Here is a 21,739-nt window from a genome sequence, read left to right on the forward strand (position 1 = left end):
TTTCTCAATGTTTGTAAAACATCACAATCAATATGTAACAAATCTGAATTTAAATTCTAGTAACTTCTGGTAACAATATCCTGATAAAAAGACTGATTGAGAAGCCATTCTCATTAATATAAAATCACTTAATAATCTGCTCTGTGCATTGTACAGTGTCCTGCACCTCATCCAATCAGATCACTTAATAATCCTGCTCTGTGCATTGTACAGTGTCTGCACCTCATCCAATCATTATCACGTAATAATCCTGCTCTGTGCATTGTACAGTGTCCGCACCTCATCATCATCATCATCATATCACGTAATAATCCGCTCTGTGCATTGTACAGTGTCCGCACCTCATCCAATCATATCACGTAATAATCCTGCTCTGTGCATTGTACAGTGTCTGCACCTCATCCAATCAGATCACTTAATAATCATGCTCTGTGCATTGTACAGTGTCTGCACCTCATCCAATCAGATCACGTAATAATCCGGCTCTGTGCATTGTACAGTGTCTGCACCTCATCCAATCAGATCACGTAATAATCCGGCTCTGTGCATTGTACAGTGTCTGCGCCTCATCCAATCGGATCACTTAATCCGGCTCTGTGCATTGTACAGTGTCTGCACCTCATCCAATCAGATCACTTAATAATCTACTCTGTGCATTGTACAGTGTCTGCACCTCATCCAATCAGATCACTTAATAATCCGGCTCTGTGCATTGGTACAGTGTCTGCACCTCATCCAATCAGATCACTTAATAATCCTGCTCTGTGCATTGTACAGTGTCTGCGCCTCATCCAATCGGATCACTTAATCCGGCTCTGTGCATTGTACAGTGTCTGCACCTCATCCAATCAGATCACTTAATAATCTACTCTGTGCATTGTACAGTGTCTGCACCTCATCCAATCAGATCACTTAATAATCCTGCTCTGTGCATTGTACAGTGTCTGCACCTCATCCAATCAGATCACGTAATAATCCGGCTCTGTGCATTGTACAGTGTCTGCACCTCATCCAATCAGATCACTTAATAATCCTGCTCTGTGCATTGTACAGTGTCTGCACCTCATCCAATCATATCACATAATAATCCGGCTCTGTGCATCGTACGTTGTATGCACCTCATCCAATCATATCACGTAATAATCCTGCTCTGTGCATTGTACAGTGTATGCACCTCATCCAATCATATCACGTAATAATCCGGATCTGTGCATTGTACAGTGTCTGCACCTCATCCAATCAGATCACGTAATAATCCGGCTCTGTGCATTGTACAGTGTCTGCACCTCATCCAATCAGATCACTTAATAATCCTGCTCTGTGCATTGTACAGTGTCTGCACCTCATCCAATCATATCACGTAATAATCCTGCTCTGTGCATTGTACAGTGTCTGCACCTCATCCAATCAGATCACTTAATAATCCGGCTCTGTGCATTGTACAGTGTCTGCACCTCATCCAATCAGATCACTTAATAATCCGGCTCTGTGCATTGTACAGTGTCTGCACCTCATCCAATCAGATCACGTAATAATCCGGCGCTGTGCATTGTACAGTGTCTGCACCTCATCCAATCAGATCACGTAATAATCCGGATATGTGCATTGTACAATGTCTGCACCTCATCCAATCAGATCACTTAATAATCCTGCTCTGTGCATTGTACAGTGTCTGCACCTCATCCAATCATATCACGTAATAATCCGGCTCTGTGCATCGTACAGTGTCTGCACCTCATTCAAGTCATATCACGTAATAATCCGGATCTGTGCATCGTACAGTGTCTGCACCTCATCCAATCATATCACGTAATAATCCGCTCTGTGCATTGTACAGTGTCTGCACCTCATCCAATCATATCACGTAATAATCCGCTCTGTGCATTGTACAGTGTCTGCACCTCATCCAATCATATCACGTAATAATCCGGATCTGTGCATTGTACAGTGTGTGCACCTCATCCAATCAGATCACTTAATAATCCTGCTCTGTGCATTGTACAGTGTATGCACCTCATCCAATCATATCACGTAATAATCCTGCTCTGTGCATTGTACAGTGTATGGACCTCATCCAATCATATCACGTAATAATCCGGATCTGTGCATTGTACAGTGTCTGCACCTCATCCAATCAGATCACGTAATAATCCGGATATGTGCATTGTACAGTGTCTGCACCTCATCCAATCAGATCACTTAATAATCCTGCTCTGTGCATCGTACAGTGTCTGCACCTCATCCAATCATATCACGTAATAATCCGGCTCTGTGCATCGTACAGTGTCTGCACCTCATCCAATCATATCACGTAATAATCCGGCTCTGTGCATCGTACAGTGTCTGCACCTCATCCAATCATATCACGTAATAATCCGGATCTGTGCATTGTACAGTGTCTGCACCTCATCCAATCATATCACGTAATAATCCGGCTCTGTGCATCGTACAGTGTCTGCACCTCATCCCAATCATATCACGTAATAATCCGGCTCTGTGCATCGTACAGTGTCTGCACCTCATTCAATCATATCACGTAATAATCCGGATCTGTGCATCGTACAGTGTCTGCACCTCATCCAATCATATCACGTAATAATCCGCTCTGTGCATTGTATCAGTGTCTGCACCTCATCCAATCATATCACGTAATAATCCGCTCTGTGCATTGTACAGTGTCTGCACCTCATCCAATCATATCACTTAATAATCCTGCTCTGTGCATTGTACAGTGTCTGCACCTCATCCAATCATATCACGTAATAATTCTGCTCTGTGCATTGTACAATGTCCTGCACCTCATCCAATCAGATCACTTAATAATCCGGCTCTGTGCATTGTACAGTGTCTGCACCTCATCCAATCAGATCACTTAATAATCCTGCTCTGTGCATTGTACAGTGTCTGCACCTCATCCAATCATATCACGTAATAATCCGGATCTGTGCATTGTACAGTGTGTGCACCTCATCCAATCAGATCACTTAATAATCCTGCTCTGTGCATTGTACAGTGTATGCACCTCATCCAATCATATCACGTAATAATCCTGCTCTGTGCATTGTACAGTGCATGCACCTCATCCAATCATATCACGTAATAATCCGGATCTGTGCATTGTACAGTGTCTGCACCTCATCCAATCAGATCACGTAATAATCCGGCTCTGTGCATTGTACAGTGTCTGCACCTCATCCAATCAGATCACTTAATAATCCTGCTCTGTGCATTGTACAGTGTCTGCACCTCATCCAATCATATCACGTAATAATCCTGCTCTGTGCATTGTACAGTGTCTGCACCTCATCCAATCAGATCACTTAATAATCCGGCTCTGTGCATTGTACAGTGTCTGCACCTCATCCAATCAGATCACTTAATAATCCGGCTCTGTGCATTGTACAGTGTCTGCACCTCATCCAATCAGATCACGTAATAATCCGGCTCTGTGCATTGTACAGTGTCTGCACCTCATCCAATCAGATCACGTAATAATCCGGATCTGTGCATTGTACAGTGTCTGCACCTCATCCAATCAGGGCTGAATTAGCCAGTTGTTAACTTTCACTAGTAAACAATAGGAGTAGGGATAAATATTATTATGTCTAGACCATCTGAATATGTCAATGTTCATTAGTTATACTGCACTGGGGAAAACACTACAGATAATCCCTGATGATTCATCTATGAGTATCTCATATATTAAATATGGTGATTTGAGCATTGCAGTCATATGTCTCCACCTAATATTCTCATTTTTCATTAAAAAAAATCCCCATGCTTTCACAAAATATGAAACTACAAAATTTATAGAGAATTGATCATGCAGAAATCTTGGTATGGTTCAACTATTTATAGCAGCTTTTCATGTGCTGAGTTTTCATAAATGATCCCAGTATTTTGACGTTCAATAAAACTCTACTCCTTAATATAGTCTACCCAAATTACTTAGTAATGGTTTATTTTACCAATAGACCTGTTTCAGACAATCATGGACCCCCCCACCCCCAAAGTTTTAATTGTTTAAAACTTTGACAAACGTAAAAGAACACCTGCTGAACATGACTTAAGAATCATTATTGATAGAATGATAGGACACATATTCAATGTCTTAATGTGAAATTGCGGTTAAAATTAGTACAAAATCATTGCCTATATTAGTACCATTAAAACAAACAACTGCATAGTTGTCATCACGATATACATAGTATCCGCTTATTGGACATATAAACAGGACTTCCTAATCACGTGACTTCAGTGATGTCGTCCTGAACATGTCGAATGACCTACAACAAGTCCAACTAATATTAATGACAATCAACAAATAAAATATTTAAGTGCCACATGGCCAACCTTACTTATATATACTGATCAGCCACAACATTAAACCACCTGCCTAATATTGTGTAGGTCGCCTTGTGCCACCAAAACAGATCTGACCCATCCAGGCATGGACTCCACAAGACCTCTGAAGGTGTCCTGTGGTATCTGGCACCAAGACGTTAGCAGCAGATCCTTTAAGTCCTGTAAGTTGTGAGGTGGGGCCTCCATAGCTCGGACTTGTTTGTCCAGCACATCCTACAGATGCTCGATCAGACTGAGATCTGGGGAATTTGGAGGCCAAGTCAACACCTTGATCTCTGTCATGTTCCTGAACAATATTTGGCAGGGTGACATGGCGCATTATCCTGCTGAAAGAGGTCACTGCCATCTGGAATACCGCTGCCATGAAGGGGTGTACTTGGTCTACAACAATGTTTGGGTAGGTGGTACGTGTCAGAGTAACATCCACATGAAGGCCAGGACCCAAGGTTTCCCAGCAGAACATTGCCCAGAGCATCACACTGCCTGCCCGCTGGCTTGTCTTCTTCCCATAGTGTATCCTGGTGCCATCTCTTCCCCAGGTAAACGACACACACACCCAGCTGTCCACATTATGTACACGAAACCGTGATTCATCAGACCAGACCATCTTCTTCCATTGCTCCATGGTCCAGTTCTGGCGCTCACGTGCCCAGTGTAGGCGCTTTTGTTGGTTATGTTCTCTATTTCCTGTTATCTGATTTCTGTAGTAATCATAATTTATTTATAAATTAGTTCTATAATTTTCAGTAATCTTCGATTGATGAATCATCACCCTGAAAAACCTTGATGGTAATTAGTGCGTTGAACTATTTCTAAATGTAGTGGATCTAGTAGGTTGTGTCCAGTTATGTTTATAATCCTCTTGTATCTGGTTTGTCTGCTGACAGCATAATATCTTATTTGTTTTTGTCTCTTATTTATTGAGCTCCTCTAACAACCATGGGCCTGATTTCAAAAAAATTGAGTAAGTAATCTCCTGGACAAAAGCATGTTACAATGCAAGGGGTGCAAATTTGTTTTCTATAAGTTAAATACTGTCTGTTTTTCATGTAGCACACAAATATCAACTTTAAATTTCATTGTACAAATAAGCTATCAAGTATTTGTGTGCTACATGAAAAAAAACAGACAGTATTTAACTTGGGTATAAAATAGAAAACTAATTTGCACCCCTTGCATTGTAACATGGTTTTGTCCAGGAGATACTTACTCAATTTTTTTAGTTAACTTTCCTTAATGAATCAGGCCCTGTGTCTGTGTAAATTCAGCTTTTATTTCGTGTAATGTGTGCCGAATGTTATCCAATTTGCGTTTAGTCATTTCAGCCGTTAATAACACTAAATCCATTGATCCATTGAATGTTTGTTATATGGATATTCTCCCAGTTTTGGTGAATTTTGAGCCCCTCAAAGCCTGTATATTGGAAAATACACAACCCTTGTGTGGTATTGTATTGTCCCTTCGACGCTGTGATAAGACAACACGTGCTATAAGTTATTTATCTGGTGTTTAGTTAGGGTTGTCTGAGATATTTTGCATATTTTTCATACACCTCCAGTTCTAATGACTTCTGCAATGCACCTGTCTGAGAAGGTTTCTGACCCCCCCCCCTCTCGTCTACAAAAAGAGTTTGTCATATTTTTGTCCATGAGTAATGAAACATTTCTAACATTCCAAAATGCCATTGGCTCAGTGGTTACAACCTAATTATGTCAGTCCCTTTGTCTTCTGTACGTTACTATGTAGAAAATTGTCCCCTACAGCACATCACTAAGGCACCGTATAAAAACTGGGGTCTATGAGTCGGATACCAGACTTTCATTTATTTAGTGTTAGGTTCATGTCAATTGTTTATTAATGCGTATAAAACTTAACACCCATTGCTGTATTTAGAGACAGGGATATGACGAGTTCATCGTGAATCCATCAGTTGCATTTTCGTATTGCTCGAGCCCACAAAATGACAGGAGCTCTATAAATCCTAAAAGAAATGTTTGGAAACTGTAAGTTTGAGAAAAATAAGTAAAAAATGTGAATAGCTGATGTCAAATCCCAGGTACCTCTTTAAATACTCAGTAGATCCTGTGATGACCACAGTACCTCACCCTTCCTCTCTGCGCTGGACAAGGCATCGCGTGTAAGCTCTGTCTGTGGCTGACCAAAAGCATCAGAAAAATGGCAAACGAGACACGAAAGGGCCCAGAGACAAAACCTCATATTGTATAGAGAAAAAAAAAGGAAGCACAATGACTAGATAGAACCAGGATTGTATGACATAATCTGCACAGCGCTGTAAATGTAAATTATTTCAACTTTTCCATAGCTTTGCTAACTGACTGAGCTCACTTTAAAAATCCTGGTCCGTTCATGAGTTACTAATCTTGAATGCTCTAAAGCGTAAATCCAATAGGGTGAATACAGCATTGATAAAATATGTTCTATTGAATGAACAGGAGGGAAATGTTGAAACGTACAAAGCAGGGAACTCAATTAATAGCAAAGGGCGCTCCTGGGACACTTCCGGGCAATAAGGTGCTGATATCCTCATTTTTGCACCCTGAAGACCATCAATATTTGTACTGTTTCTTAAAGGATATGTCACCTTTGGATGTTTTTAAGGGGTTAAATGTACAAAATAAACCCAAAGGGTCTATTTTGAATCTATCCCATTTCTAGTCAATTGTTAGATACACTCTGTAGTGAATAGTATCTAGCTATTATCTCTACAGCAGTATGTCAACCTTTGGTGGGAAAAATTCACCTCCGGGGTATACACAGAGGACTCATTTCCATCTATTTTGTATTTCCATCCCTAAAAGTCCCCAAAAGATGATTTTCCTTTAATAATGAAAAACAGTTTTTTATATATTCTGCCAGACGTAAAATCATCTTTAAAAAAGTGTAAATTGATTTATAGAGAATCGGTTGTGCGTGAAAATAGAGGCTGACTGTGTATTTCTGGGTCATTTAGATGTTTTTATACTCTCACTGGTTCCTGTAGACTGTTTGGATGTTTTAGATTTATCTCTTCTGTGCCATAGTTATAGTTATCATTTAATGATTCCATATGTGTGGAGCTTTTTTCTTTTTAACCGAAAAATCACAAGAATGTTTCTTTTAGACACTCGCTCCCCTTACATAGAGACCCCACTCTGGCTGCATACAGATATTGCACGGTGGCTCAGTGGTTAGCACTTCTGCCTCACAGTACTGGGGTCATGAGTTCAATTCCCGACCATGTCCTTATCTGTGTGGAGTTTGTATGTTCTCCCCGTGTTTGCGTGGGTTTCCTCCGGGTGCTCCGGTTTCCTCCCACACTCCAAAAACATACTGGTAGGCTAATTGGCTGCTATTAAATTGCCCTTAGTCTCTCTCTGTCTGTGGTGTGTTAGGGGATTTAGACTGTAAGCCCCAATGGGGCAGGGACTGATGTGAGTGAGTTCTCTGTACAGCGCTGCGGATCAGTGGCGCTATATAAATAGCTGATGATGATGATGATTGTCCAGTCCACCCTCAGTACTATCGCTGCTACAAATTATTCCTTGTATCACCTGTTCCTTATAGCAGGGGATGTGCAGAACTGCTGAAGTACATGTCTCCGGTCCTGTGCTGAGTTCTTCGTCTCCTTGTCTACTATCTGGACTTGTTTAAGTCAAACTTATCCCCTTCTCACTATAACCACAGACGTCCTCAGCCCTCTCACCGACTTTCTCTCCTGCTCCTGAGTCCCCCCTTCTCCTCTCCGCTCTCCGTATAACTAGGGATTGCCCAACAAACAAAAACACAGCATTTACCCAACCTTGTTACGTTAAACTTTTCAAGTTTTCACTTAAAATGCTGCTCAGTTTACACGTATTATGGCTTAAATTAATCATCCCCTCACTGTCCTATCAGCCGACGGTTTTGGGGCATCGTCCTATACTTTTAATGGGTCCCTATTGCTCCTCCCCTATGCAGAGGAGCCTTTCCGGGTGCTCTCTGAGCATGTATGTGCGCTGTGGGTGTGGCTCTGCATGACGTGGACAAACCGCCATATTAGAAATGTGTGGCATCCACGCATATGTTGCAGGTTGTATATGAGCTAATCTTCAGTGCCGCCGTGCTGTCTGCAACCGTGCTGGCGTTGTAGGATGTCTGTGTAATAAGCTCTGCGTACATCTCAGACACAGTGTTATTCTGTATAACTGTTTAGATGTTCTCTGACTATGGTCCTCGCTTCCTCCCTTCCACAGTACCGCATGTGGCTGCTACAGGAGTATGGAAGAAACCCCTTTAACGATCAAGACAAGATCCAGCATTTACTGTCCCAACAGGAGCAGAAGGACCGTCTCTGGGAGACACAGAACCGCTGGATTAATAAGCCGGAGACAAACTACTCGCTCCCATACAAAGCTTATGGCTCCAGCAGCAGATGGACCAACAGATAGGAGGATAGTGCAGATAGCGCAGCCCCGAGATTGACATTTAGTTCTCGTCTCCACCGTGTCGCCCAACGTGTGGGCTGAACCATTACTCAACCTGACAGTTCACTAGGGGGGGGGGGGGGGGGGGTTCACTAGTACTTAATAAACTGATAGGATGTGTTCTTGTATTGGTCCAGCCCACGAAATGCAAAGTTGCCAACTATTTCTAATAATTTCCGGAGACGATGAAACCTACAACGCAGTTGACGTCATACAGCCCTGATCGTGTCACCTTTCCTGGACTTGGTTATAATGGACTTTTTTGCCACAATTCTTAATTGCAATAAATAATGACACATGAAGTCCCCAGTTTGGAATAAGAATAGATGATGCTGATTTGCATTTAACATGCAGAAAAGGAGCCAGTTTACTGTGCAGTCACTCAATACAGAAAACTGGATCATTTCAGCAGGGACAATCTGTAAAGCTGCTCTATAACCTAGGAAATGATTTTACTAAAGTGCCCCCAACTAGTTCCTCTCCGGGGGCTCTGCTGTGATTCTGTATCATGAGTAAAGTTCACCATCTATAAATGGCAGAGGAGGGGGAGGGGGTGACAATAAGGACCAATCACAAGCCGGAGTCACTGATCTGCGGCTTGTAATTGGTTCGTTAGGATGGACTTGTGCCTCTTCCATAAAATCAACCTGATATTTATATTTTACACTGGTCACAATCACATGAAGCCTTTGTCCAGTCCTTCCGAATAAAAATGTTCTATTTGGCTGTATGTTATATGAATTTTATATCGCTGAATATACAGCTAAATGTCAGACAAACCGGATTGGCAGAAAAAGCTGCACTGTACTCTGACATCAATAAAAATAAAATAAGTGAAATTTAAAAAATAGTAATAAAATAATTATAATAAATATTAAATTCCTAATTGTGTAGTAACAAAAAGATAACAAATATGACTCTAAAACAGGTAGGTACCCAGGGTGTGATTGGAGTTGTAAGTGTATTTAATTAGAGCCACAATAACTGTTATAATGATCTCCAGCAGACCGTGTAGTCAATCAGATCATCAGAATGCAATGACTTGTCCTCTAGCATAATTGTGTTAGAAGGGGAATGGAGGTAGCAGGAAGCCACAGATTGAGAGTTATATAGTGAAAGGAGCAGGGTCCCCCAGCAGCACAGAGTATATCAGGAGATTAGTGATGTGTTAGTGAGGACAGGGCTGCATGTGACAGGGGCAGTGACATGATGTGAGGAGGGGAATGGAGGCAACTGGAAGCCACAGACTGAGAGTTATATAGTGGAAGGAGCAGGGTCCCCCAGCAGCACAGAGTATATCAGGAGATTAGTGATGTGTTAGTGAGGACAGGGCTGCATGTGACAGGGGCAGTGACATGATGTGAGGAGGGGAATGGAGGCAGCAGAAAGCCACAGACAGAGTTATATAGTGGAAGGAGCAGGGTCCCCAGCAGCACAGAGTATATGAGATGAGTGATGGGTTAGTGAGGACAGGGCTGCATTTGACAGGGGCAGTGACATGATGTGAGGAGGGGAATGGAGGCAGCAGAAAGCCACAGACTGAGAGTTATATAGTGGAAGGAGCAGGGTCCCCCAGCAGCACAGAGTATAAGAGATGAGTGATGTGTTAGTGAGGACAGGGCTGCATGTGACAGGGGCAGTGACATGTGAGGAGGGGAATGGAGGCAGCAGGAAGCCACAGACTGAGAGTTATATAGTGGAAGGAGCAGGGTCCCCAGCAGCACAGAGTATATCAGGAGATGAGTGATGTGTTAGTGAGATCGGCAAATGCAAGATTCATCACATATACATTCAGCCACCTGGTCAGCTTTCTGTTTCGTTGAGACTTCCATTCCGCTGACGGTACAACCAGTCCGGTTATTCTGGTTCATCCGTTACACAACCTGCCATATGTATATGAGATGTGTGCATTTTAAAAGGAACTATTGTCATTTCTACACATTATTATTACAAACAATAAGGTAAATTATACTTTTGCATTTAGTTTGTTCCCAATCAAGGTCCCAGAGACAGTCCCCTTATTATTGGCACACCTCTGCTCTCCGCGTTACACCTTTCTCCCACCTTCAACAAAACAACCCCCATTAACAAAGTCCTCATTGATTTTATGGGAAGACAATATACAATTTATACCCATTATACTCTCCAGTAATTCTGCGCCCGGCCGTACATCCCAGCCGTAAATAAGCTCAAGTGTTGGATCCTCGCACACGAGAAATGTTGCAGATTTTTTTTAGGGTGGGTTTCACCTGTTATATGTCAAGAAAAAACCCCTCAAATACAGGAGATAAACAGCAGTTACAGATTATCGGCAGATAAATAGAAGTTCCAACAGTTCATGTTTTCGGATTACTTTATTCATGCACAGGTGAGTTCATCTATTTTTCTGGTCAATATAAATATCTCACCTGTTTCTACAGACATCCTGAAAACATGGCCTGTTGGCAGCTCTCGAGGAGTGGGTTTGAGCACCTATGCCTTGGAGTCACTATTTACTGAGTTATTCAGGGGTATTTCTGACTCATCTCAAGGTGTGAAAAAATAATTTGCGCAATAGACCATGTACGTAAACCTGCTCTGTAATCAAAATCAATAACGAAATACTTATCGGTATACTTTTATATAATATCACTAGTTAATTAATGATGGTTTTGGATGAAATCAAAGAACCGTTTCCTTTTATAATTATTTCCTCCTATAATGACACCAACACCAATACAATAACACCAATTCATAATATATGATGTTAAAATAAAGCTACATGTGTTCCAAAAATAAGATCAAACTAGTTGAGAAAAACAAATTTGTTTATTTTAAACAAAAGAGCATTAGAACCAATATCCAAAGTAAATACAGACTAAAGCTGGGTACACACTACAGACAATTTCTCCCTACATAAAGTTAACGATTTTACCAACGACTGAAAATCCCGATCAGCAGCCGATTCCTGTGTACACACTGTACACGTTTATACGATTTACCTTCAGATCTGTGCTCTTTATCTGTCATAACCATCGGCTGAAAAGATCCTGACTCTGTAAATACTATAGAGATACTGGTCCTGGGGGCGTACGCACTGCAGAATCGGAACGACATTGTGCCATCGTTGATAGAGATTTCTTAGTCTATTTATAAAATAAAATCAAATGATACGATGAGCTATTCCTCCTTTATATGTTTATGTAAAAATAAAGAGCATTGAGAGTGTTTTCTTTTAAATGATTTATTATCTGTTTGCTCCTCTTACAAATAATAAATAAAAGAGAGACAATTGTTTTATTTTGTTATATGTTGTTTTTATAGTATTACAATGTGTTTTTATACCGTTGTATATACATAGGTTATATATATATATATATATATATATATATATATATATATATATATATATATATATATATATATATATATATATATATATATACATACAAGTTAACCCGTGCATGATACTCATGCATTCTAGTCAAATCAAGCTACTTAAGGTGTTAAAAAGGTTCTTGTCATGCATTTGGGCCTAGCCCAGGCCTCCTCAGGGGAAGAGCGTTACTTCCCGACGCAAGCGCCCTTTTTTAACGTGGTTTTGTCCACATGTCACCACCTCATCATTTTTCTCCATCACCCCATCCTTCATCTTCATCGCCACATCCTTCATCAAGCTACTTAAGGTGTTAAAAACTCCCCACTGTCACCCCCGGCAACCACCAACCACTCCCAACTGTCACTTCTCCTTCAAGAAATATATAGGTCAGTGTATAACTCTGCCCAGCAGGTGGCGCTGCAGCTTTTTTTTTTTTTTTTCACACACACCACTAGGCATTTATATATATATATATATATATATATATATATATATAAAACCTAATACCAGTTATATTCTAATTTGTATCATATTATATTGACTACTCAATCACCTATCCAGTTGACATCATCACCATTTAGTTATATAGAGCCGCTAATTCCGCAGCGCTGTACGGAGAACTCACTCACATCAGTCCCTGCCCCATTGGAGCTTACAGTCTAAATTCCCTAACATACACACACACACACACACACACAGACTAGGGTCAATTTTGTACAATTTTTAGCAGCCACTTAACCTACTAGTATGTTTTTTGAGTGTGTGAGGAAACCGGAGCACCCGGAGGGAACCCACGCAAACACGGGGAGAACATACATACTCCAAACAGATAAGGCCATGGTCGGGAATCAAACTCATGACCCCAGTGCTGTGAGGCAGAAGTGCTAACCACTTTGACATGCTGAGTGAGCGAAGATTCTGCACCAACAAAATACACCAACTCTTCAGTAAACGGACCCATATACAACCCACCACATTTGACATAATCACCAGAACATTCTTTCCTTTTTCTTTGTCATTGATTGTAGTTATTGCATCTACTTGTTGTTGTACAATAAAATTATTTTTTGGAAAAAAGAAAAATAGGAAAAAATGAAGAGGGGATTTTTCAGGGTGACTTTATGTAAAAAGTTAGTAAATCGGCCTGGTCATGATGGGGGTGAACTTGTGGGTCAAAATCGGTTAAAAAAGTGACCTGTACCTTCCCTTTAAGGACAAAAAACTTTGATCAAACAAACTGATTCCCACCTGTCCCCACTCCGTGCCGGAGGTAGCAGACGTGTCATTCAGAAACTGCAGAAAGGGGATGCGAGGACACTTTCGGCTTCTTCTTAGCACTTTCGGTCTTTGGACTGGAGCAAAATTAGCTCTGCTGGAAAATATTTACGAGACGAATTTCCCAAAAATATCAGTGTTAAGGTGCTACAGAGAACCGGAGTTTCGATGTGGTCACAGTTTAGGGATATACAGGTGTTGAAGTGAAACGCAGAAGATATTTTGGGACTGTTAAATAAGAGAGAGAGGGGAAGTTGCCATGTTCTGTTTGTGGGACTGCGTGTTGTGCTGACACACAGCTGCCTGATCATAGTGTTGTGCAGAGCAAATCCCACATATTTTGCTCACTAGAAGTTGCAGTAACTTCCCGTTTTGTCCTGGTCTTTTGTTTTTGTCTTCAAGCTCAATTCTGCAGCTTATTTGCAAAACAAAGCTGCAAACTGATGGATACGAAGATAATTTATTACGTGTATGTAATGCTTTATACTGTTCTACATCATTCAACTGAATGATCTGATCTCAAGATACGAGTCAAATATTGTAAACCCCACAATATGTTGTCTGGAACACTCCTTACATCTCCCGGCCAACGACTGCAAAGTATATTGCTGCATGTGACATGATGTGAGGAGGGGAATGGAGGCAGCAGGAAGCCACAGACTGAGAGTTATATAGTGGAAGGAGCAGGGTCCCCCAGCAGCACAGAGTATATCAGGAGATGAGTGATGTGTTAGTGAGGACAGGGCTGCATGTGACAGGGCTGCATGTGACATGATGTGAGGAGGGGAATGGAGGCAGCAGGAAGCCACAGACTGAGAGTTATATAGTGGAAGGAGCAGGGTCCCCCAGCAGTACAGAGTATATCAGGAGATGAGTGATGTGTTAGTGAGGACAGGGCTGCATGTGACAGGGGCAGTGACATGATGTGAGGAGGGGAATGGAGGCAGCAGGAGGAAGCCACAGACTGAGAGTTATATAGTGGAAGGAGCAGGGTCCCCCAGCAGTACAGAGTATATCAGGAGATGAGTGATGTGTTAGTGAGGACAGGGCTGCATGTGACAGGGGCAGTGACATGATGTGAGGAGGGGAATGGAGGCAGCAGGAGGAAGCCACAGACTGAGAGTTATATAGTGGAAGGAGCAGGGTCACCCAGCAGCACAGAGTATATCAGGAGATGAGTGATGTGTTAGTGAGTACAGGGCTGCATGTGACAGGGGCAGTGACATGGTGTGACGAGGGGAATGGAGGCAGCAGGAAGCCACAGACAGAGTTATATAGTGGAAGGAGCAGGGTCCCCAGCAGCACAGAGTATATCAGGAGATGAGTGATGTGTTAGTGAGGACAGGGCTGCATGTGACAGGGGCAGTGACATGATGTGAGGAGGGGAATGGAGGCAGCAGGAGGAAGCCACAGACTGAGAGTTATATAGTGGAAGGAGCAGGGTCCCCAGCAGCACAAAGTATATCAGGAGATGAGTGATAATTAACTCATTCTCTAAATCAGTGTTTCTCAACTCCAGTCCTCAGGACCCCTAACAGTCCATGTTTTCCATATCTCCTTGCTTAAGCACAGGTGTATTCATTACTGACTGACACATTGTAACAGATCCACAGGTGGTATAATTATTTCCCTTGTCACCTGTTAGGGGTGGAGTGGAGAAACACTGCTCTAAATGAATCCTGATGTGTCTAAACCATTGAAGCTCCACATTAAACTCCCCAGTCTCAGAAAAAGTGATTTAGAAGAGGGTGAGATATAATAATATCCGCCTAGTGGGTCTCCTGGAAATAGTAGAGGGACCAGCACCAGAGGAGTTCCTGGAAACATCGATGACAACTGTATTTAGATTGAACACTTTCTGGTCCTGTTTAGCCGTAGAAAGGACTCAGGGATCACTATGAGAGCTCTGTCTCCTGCTGCACCTCGCAGACCATTTACTGCAGGGCTGATGCGTTCTAAAGATCAAGGCAACATACTGAGAACAGGGCCGGACTGGAAGAAAAAATCGGGTCTGGCATTGAAAGCAGACAGGCCCACCTGCAACGAAATATTGTTAATTTCTGGTGCAGTGCGAAAGCGAAGCAAATGTATCACGCTTGTCATTCTGCCCAAACAATCATTTCCCTTGTTGTGTAAAGCAAACAAGACTCTGGCCTGAGTGAGCGCAATTTGTGCACGTACGCCTGTATTCAAGTACAAGCAGATCTCAAGAAACGTTTCCATTTCAGTACGGGTGTAAGTGCGCTCTGGTTATACGGTACTTGCCGCATGCACACAGACAGAACGGAGTGCAGGATACGCACAATGCGCATTATAACGTCCCATCGGAGCGCACAGAAGGAAATACATTCAGGATGTTATTAATGTCTACTGTACATAAAATACATTGTTACAGTTGCCCCTGATTACAGACACATGTCCTAGCTGTATACACAGCCGTCATCACTAGTAATCAGCACTTACACCTGACCTGTAGCTGCTGCAAGTGATACGACTGATAATCATGTACCTTAGAGATGCTCGGAGTTTGAATCGCACAAATGCATACAAGCTATCAAGTATTTGCGTTCTACATGAAAAAACAGCCAATATTTTTCTTATGTGCAAAATAATAAACTAATTTGCACCCCTTGTATTATAATATGGTTTTTTGTCCAGGAGAAAATTTACTTTTTTTTGCCTTACTTTCCTTAACGAATCAGGCCCATTGTCTTCTTTATTTTTATTTGTACCCATATATTATAATTTTTGTGGGCAGAATGAAATAATGTGTGCAAATAAAAGGAATGTTTTAAAACTTCCCCTTTCCCCTGAACCAAATAAGACACAGTAATCATTCCTGTCTGGTAAATGCCATAGTAATTCTTTAAGGCATCAGGATAATTTACCATATTTAAGCCACACTAAACCAACAATATGGTTTAATTATTATTATTATTATTACTAAGATATAAAATACTTAACTTAAAATGAAAACATAAGCATGACACAGAACTGCGATAAATCACAATATTTTCTCCAATGCAAATAAATAAACCACAGATCACTAACTAACGGGATGGTGAGTGTGTAGCTGGGTCACTTTTAGTAAAACTAATTGAATAAGGTGGAACATGTACCTGCATCTGTTTATACTCCTGGAATAACTACCCAGCAATCAGCAGCATTTTACCTGCGCAGTCACACGGTGAATTAACCACAGGAAGGACAAGATGCTTTAGAAATAAAAAAAATTAAACCTGTCGTCCCTGAGAAAACTCTGCGCCTGGTTAAGGAATGAGAAGACTTCGCAGGACTCCTCTACAACTATGCTGATTACATCATCCACATCGGGGGGTATATTTACTGAACTGTAGGTTTGAAAAGTGGAGATGTTGCCTACAGCAACCAATCAGATTCTAGCTGTCATTTTGTAGAATGCACTAAATAAATGACGGCTAGAATCTGATTGGTTGCTATAGGCAACATCTCCACTTTTTCAAACCCGCAGTGTAGTAAAACTAGCCCCAAGACTCATAAGATTGTCTTTTTCTGTGGCCATCAACATGCAGGAACCCACCTGGGATAGAGTTCTCCCCGGTCAGTTTTCATCACAAGCAACTCGCGTGGACGACAGAGTCATTATGAATTTGCAGCCCAGGCCAATCACATTGCAGACATCAGTTAATAACCGGCATGGCTGTAGAGTTTGATAGCAACAAATGGTGCATTTCTTAAGCTGGGTACACACTACAGAAATTCCGACCAACTTTTTATGCCGATCGATTTTACATGCGATCGATATTCCGATCGCTCGGTCCATGGACTGCATACACACTAGCCTTGTTTAGGACGATAAAGGGAAGAGCGGACGTCCCTTTAGCGACTTTTTACAGCCATGTTGTCGTGAGCAATGACTGTAATTTCGTACTCACTGTTGTGGATCGGTCGGTAGTTTATACACACTACACAACGGAAACGAGATTGGAACGAAAATATTGAACGGTACGACCAACCACATGAGGCGACAATCGTCCATTTGGGCAGACTTTCGACCATCGTGTCACTGCACACAATGACCCTACTTTTGATCGAGCGGTCGTATGTCGGCTGTTTGAGCCAATTATTGAACGTAAACAGTGTAGTGTGTACCCAGCTTTACAGAGCCGAGATGATTAGCATGTTAAAACGCCTAATTAGCATGCTAATTGCTGGAGGCAAGGTGAAATGAGTGTAGATTGTGTCTGTCTGATTTTTCGACAGCTACAGACCATGCAAAGTGAATGCAGAGGTAAGTGATCCTAGGTAGGTCCCCGGCAATGCCCACTTATCCCTCTCATCACCATCAAGCAGTGATTTACAACATGAACTAATTCCCTCACATCTTTCATACGTGTCCGTCCCCCACAACCTCCGGTAAAGGGTAAAACATTTCTTTCATTATCCTGGAAGTTATAACGTGGAGGAAATTCCTCAGGAAGTTTCTCAGAGCTCAAAAATTTTAATAATTTCAGAAATTATAAATAAAAAGTACAACAAAATATTTTTTCTTCCCAGATGATTACGATGATATCAGTCTTTGTGAATGGGGTTTGTTGCACAGCAAATAGCACAATTAGCAGCAGCTTCCTCCCAGGCGTGAAACAATAATGGAGACTCCTGTACTCAAGATAAATAAAGATTACTGTCTGAATTCTCTTTGGCTAAAATGTTGGATCCTCCAGCAAAATCTTCAAGTTTAAAAAGATCAGATGGCGGCAATTGTAAGGTAACATACAGGACCAGGGGACAGACCCCCTCCAATCTGGAGTTGAGAACAAGGTAGTATATGATGGGTTTGTTTTAAAGTAAATAATCCCTATATGGATCCCCAAATTCTACAGAGGGTCCAAGATCCTACAGGAAAAGAGTTTCAAGACTGTTTCATTCTTTTTATTGAGTTTTTATAATATTACAGATAGAAACAAAAACAAATTACAATATTAAAATAAAGTGTACGCAAATAAAGTTCTAGTTGTTACTATATGATAGTAATCTGCCATCACTACATTTACATCCTGTACTCCATGATTGCTCAACTGAGGAGGCGAACGAGGAAGCTGCTATTTGGGACCTCGCGGCTCTGACCTATCCATGCTTGGCGCACTGCTTTAACCAGCCGTCCAATCAGCTCATCTCAGCTGCAGCTCAGGGGTCAGGGAACTTTTTTACCTTTTACCCCCAAATATATTTAGATACGCCAACGTTACCCCCTTGATTTGAAAGGAAGGAAATCATATATTATTAATTATTGGAATTAAAATTTTTATTGAATCTATTCAAAATTTCTTTGAAAGCTTCAACTTCAAAACTTCAGGTTTTGGAGAAATGATGTTGCTTCATTTTTGATACGAAAGCATCAATATTGGGGCATTTTGATGCCAGAGCAATTACAGGATACAGTCTTCAGCGTCCAGTCGATTTCTCTGCTTTGTTTTTATGGTTGTTAGAGTGGAAAATCCTTGTTCGCAAAGGTAGGTTGTTTGCAAAAGGCAGCAACTTTTTGACTGCCTCCTCATGTGCTATTTTGATGCCTTTTGAATGCCTCTGTCATCCAAAAATATGACAGATCTGCTTTGTTTTCAAATGCAATACGTACTTCATTATTGCATCGAAGCTCAAGAAGTGCCTCTGCCAACCCTTGAGGCTCTTCTGGTACAACAGCAATTTCACATTTAAAGGGGTCTACAGTCCAACTGACAGCATGTGACTCGGCAGCATTACCCCCAGGAATTTAATTTTTACCCCATTTGGGGTAATTTACCCCTGTTCCCTGACCACTGCTCTAAACACTTTAATGCTGTGTAATGTGAATTCAATCGCAAAGTTCAGTTAAAAAAAAGCAAAACAAGCAATAATCGGGCTAAAATTGTAATTGAATTCATGCTGTGTAGAGACTGAGCAGATGAGAAGACTTTGGTGCAAGCTGGTCGGTGTAACGTTTATTGCGATACATGGAACTACCTTTCCCTGTTTTATAACAAAGCGCATTGTGAAGTGTCTATAATGGTCTGTAATATATTGCCCAATGTTAGTACATAGGAACAATATATACATATAAATAGGGAACATATTGCAGAGTGCCATTAAAGCCTCACGGTGTGTGGTGTGTTTAATCTACACAACTCTATGGGAACTGATTATTGTCTCTGATGATCTGATAGGAAGTAAGTTTGTAACCGGTGGAAGAAGAAAAGAGAAGACAGCGGTAACTGGTATCAATAGGAAGCAATAGGAAGTGAAGTGAGTTGTAGATTATATCAGATAAATCAGTCACCTGTTACGCACATGTGAAAGTTTAAGAAAACCCACAAAAAAGGAAAAAACTACTATCTGATCACATTCGAGCACTAAACACAACATATGAAGCTTTTTGAAGCCCGTTTCGGGGGAGTGGAGGCTGAACGACTTCTGTCCTGTCTGTGGCTCTGTGAAAGTGATGAAGTCACGGGGACATTTGGGGAATGACACTGGTGACTTTCCAGTGAGAGAATCCTGGAAAGAGCAATAAATAAGGTGACATAAGGGATCAGGTTGATAATTATTGTTACCATTTATTTATATAGCGCCACTAATTCCGCAGCGCTGTACAGAGAACTCACATCAGTCTCTGCCCCATTGAAGCTTACAGTCTAAATTCCCTAACATACATACACACAGACAGACACAGACTAGGGTCAATTTCGGTAGCAGCCAATTAACCTACCAGTATGTTTTTGGAGTGTGGGAGGAAACCGGAGCACCCGGAGGAAACCCACACGCAAACATGGGGAGGACATACAAACTCCACACAGATAAGGCCATGGTCAGGAATTGAACTCATGACCCCAGTGCTGTAAGGCAGAAGTGCTAACCACTGAGCCACCGTGCTGTACAATTATTATTATTATTATTTTATTGATAAGATAGTTTGTTTATTCAGCTACTTCCCAGTGACAATACAATATAGAATAGAATAGAAGACTGTATGGAATGTGAGGGTTATTATCAGTAATAACGTATTTAATTGATAATTTTTTTCTGTTATATGTATTGTTTATTAGACTTGGTAATACAGTTGGAAAACGGATAGACATTAAATAAAACTGAAGCCAATGCACAGCCTTGATCTGGCTTTGGATAAAAAGGTTGGGAACCCCTGCTGAAGAACAATCATCATCATCATCATCATTTATTTATTTATATCGCGTCAACATATTCCGTAGCGCTTTACAATTGCAGTGTAAGGTGGCCCAGGATGTAAAAGGTTCGGAATCCCTGCTAAAGAGAGATGTTGTGTAATGTTTTCATAGAGAGGACCATATTACGTAAAAATCCATGTTACAGGAATAAAGCCCATTCAAAAATACTGACATACAATGAATGAAGGGAATGTTACACAAGGACTGATAAGCCGCGGGGGCCACTAATCAGACAGTCCAGTTGTTGAGTAGTTTATAACAACTTTTTATGTTTCCATGGCTCTTAAAGGAATATTAAACATGAAAATTAATATTTATACTCACAATTCCTCTATCAGAAGACTGATGACATCACTGGGACCCCTCAGTCCTCATATTTGGCACCTCTAAACTGACACCCCAGGCAAAGCGACTGAGGGGATAATTCACCAAGCAGACAAAGCAAAGACATTTCTTTTTTGATCATATTTATTATGTAGATGCTGTATTAGAATACCAGAGACTGCTTGTAATGTTACTTCAGTATACCATAGCAACGTCTGACAAAAAGGTCTAAAAACACTGAAGCAGCAAACTGTGTGAAGACCAATATTTGTGTCATTCTCAAAACTTTTGGCCGTGACTATATATGATCTTTGTTACCATAGGTACTCTGTAATGTCCTGTATATGATCTGTAATACATAGGACACTCTGTAATGTCCTGTATATTATATCAAGCTGTCCTGTGATACCATAGGACACTCTATAATGTCCTGTATATTATATCAAGCTGTCCTGTGATACCATAGGACACTGTATAATGTCCTGTATATTATATCAAGCTGTCCTGTGATACCATAGGACACTCTGTAATGTCCTGTATATTATAACAAGCTGTCCTGTGATACCATAGGACACTCTGTAATGTCCTGTATATTATAACAAGCTGTCATGTGATACCATAGGACACTCTGTAATGTCCTGTATATTATAACAAGCTGTCATGTGATACCATAGGACACTCTATAAGGTCCTGTATATTATAACAAGCTGTCATGTGATACCATAGGACACTCTATAAGGTCCTGTATATTATAA

The 21,739-nt window shown here is 41.1% G+C and overlaps 1 protein-coding gene across 1 annotated transcript in view; it reads left to right on the forward strand.

The window, feature by feature from the left end:
• The window catches only part of LOC142104583 (dual specificity protein phosphatase 22-A-like), a 45,545-nt gene extending 35,987 nt beyond the window's left edge, over positions 1–9,558 (forward strand). Inside the window, 1 exon segment of the mRNA XM_075189344.1 lies at positions 8,598–9,558. Within this exon segment, the coding sequence (XP_075045445.1) occupies positions 8,598–8,792 (195 nt within the window). The 3' untranslated portion in view covers positions 8,793–9,558.
• Positions 9,559–21,739: the final 12,181 nt, after the last annotated feature.

The sequence above is a fragment of the Mixophyes fleayi genome, chromosome 10 (genome assembly GCF_038048845.1).
Source record: "Mixophyes fleayi isolate aMixFle1 chromosome 10, aMixFle1.hap1, whole genome shotgun sequence".
Classification (NCBI taxonomy): Eukaryota; Metazoa; Chordata; class Amphibia; order Anura; family Limnodynastidae; genus Mixophyes; species Mixophyes fleayi.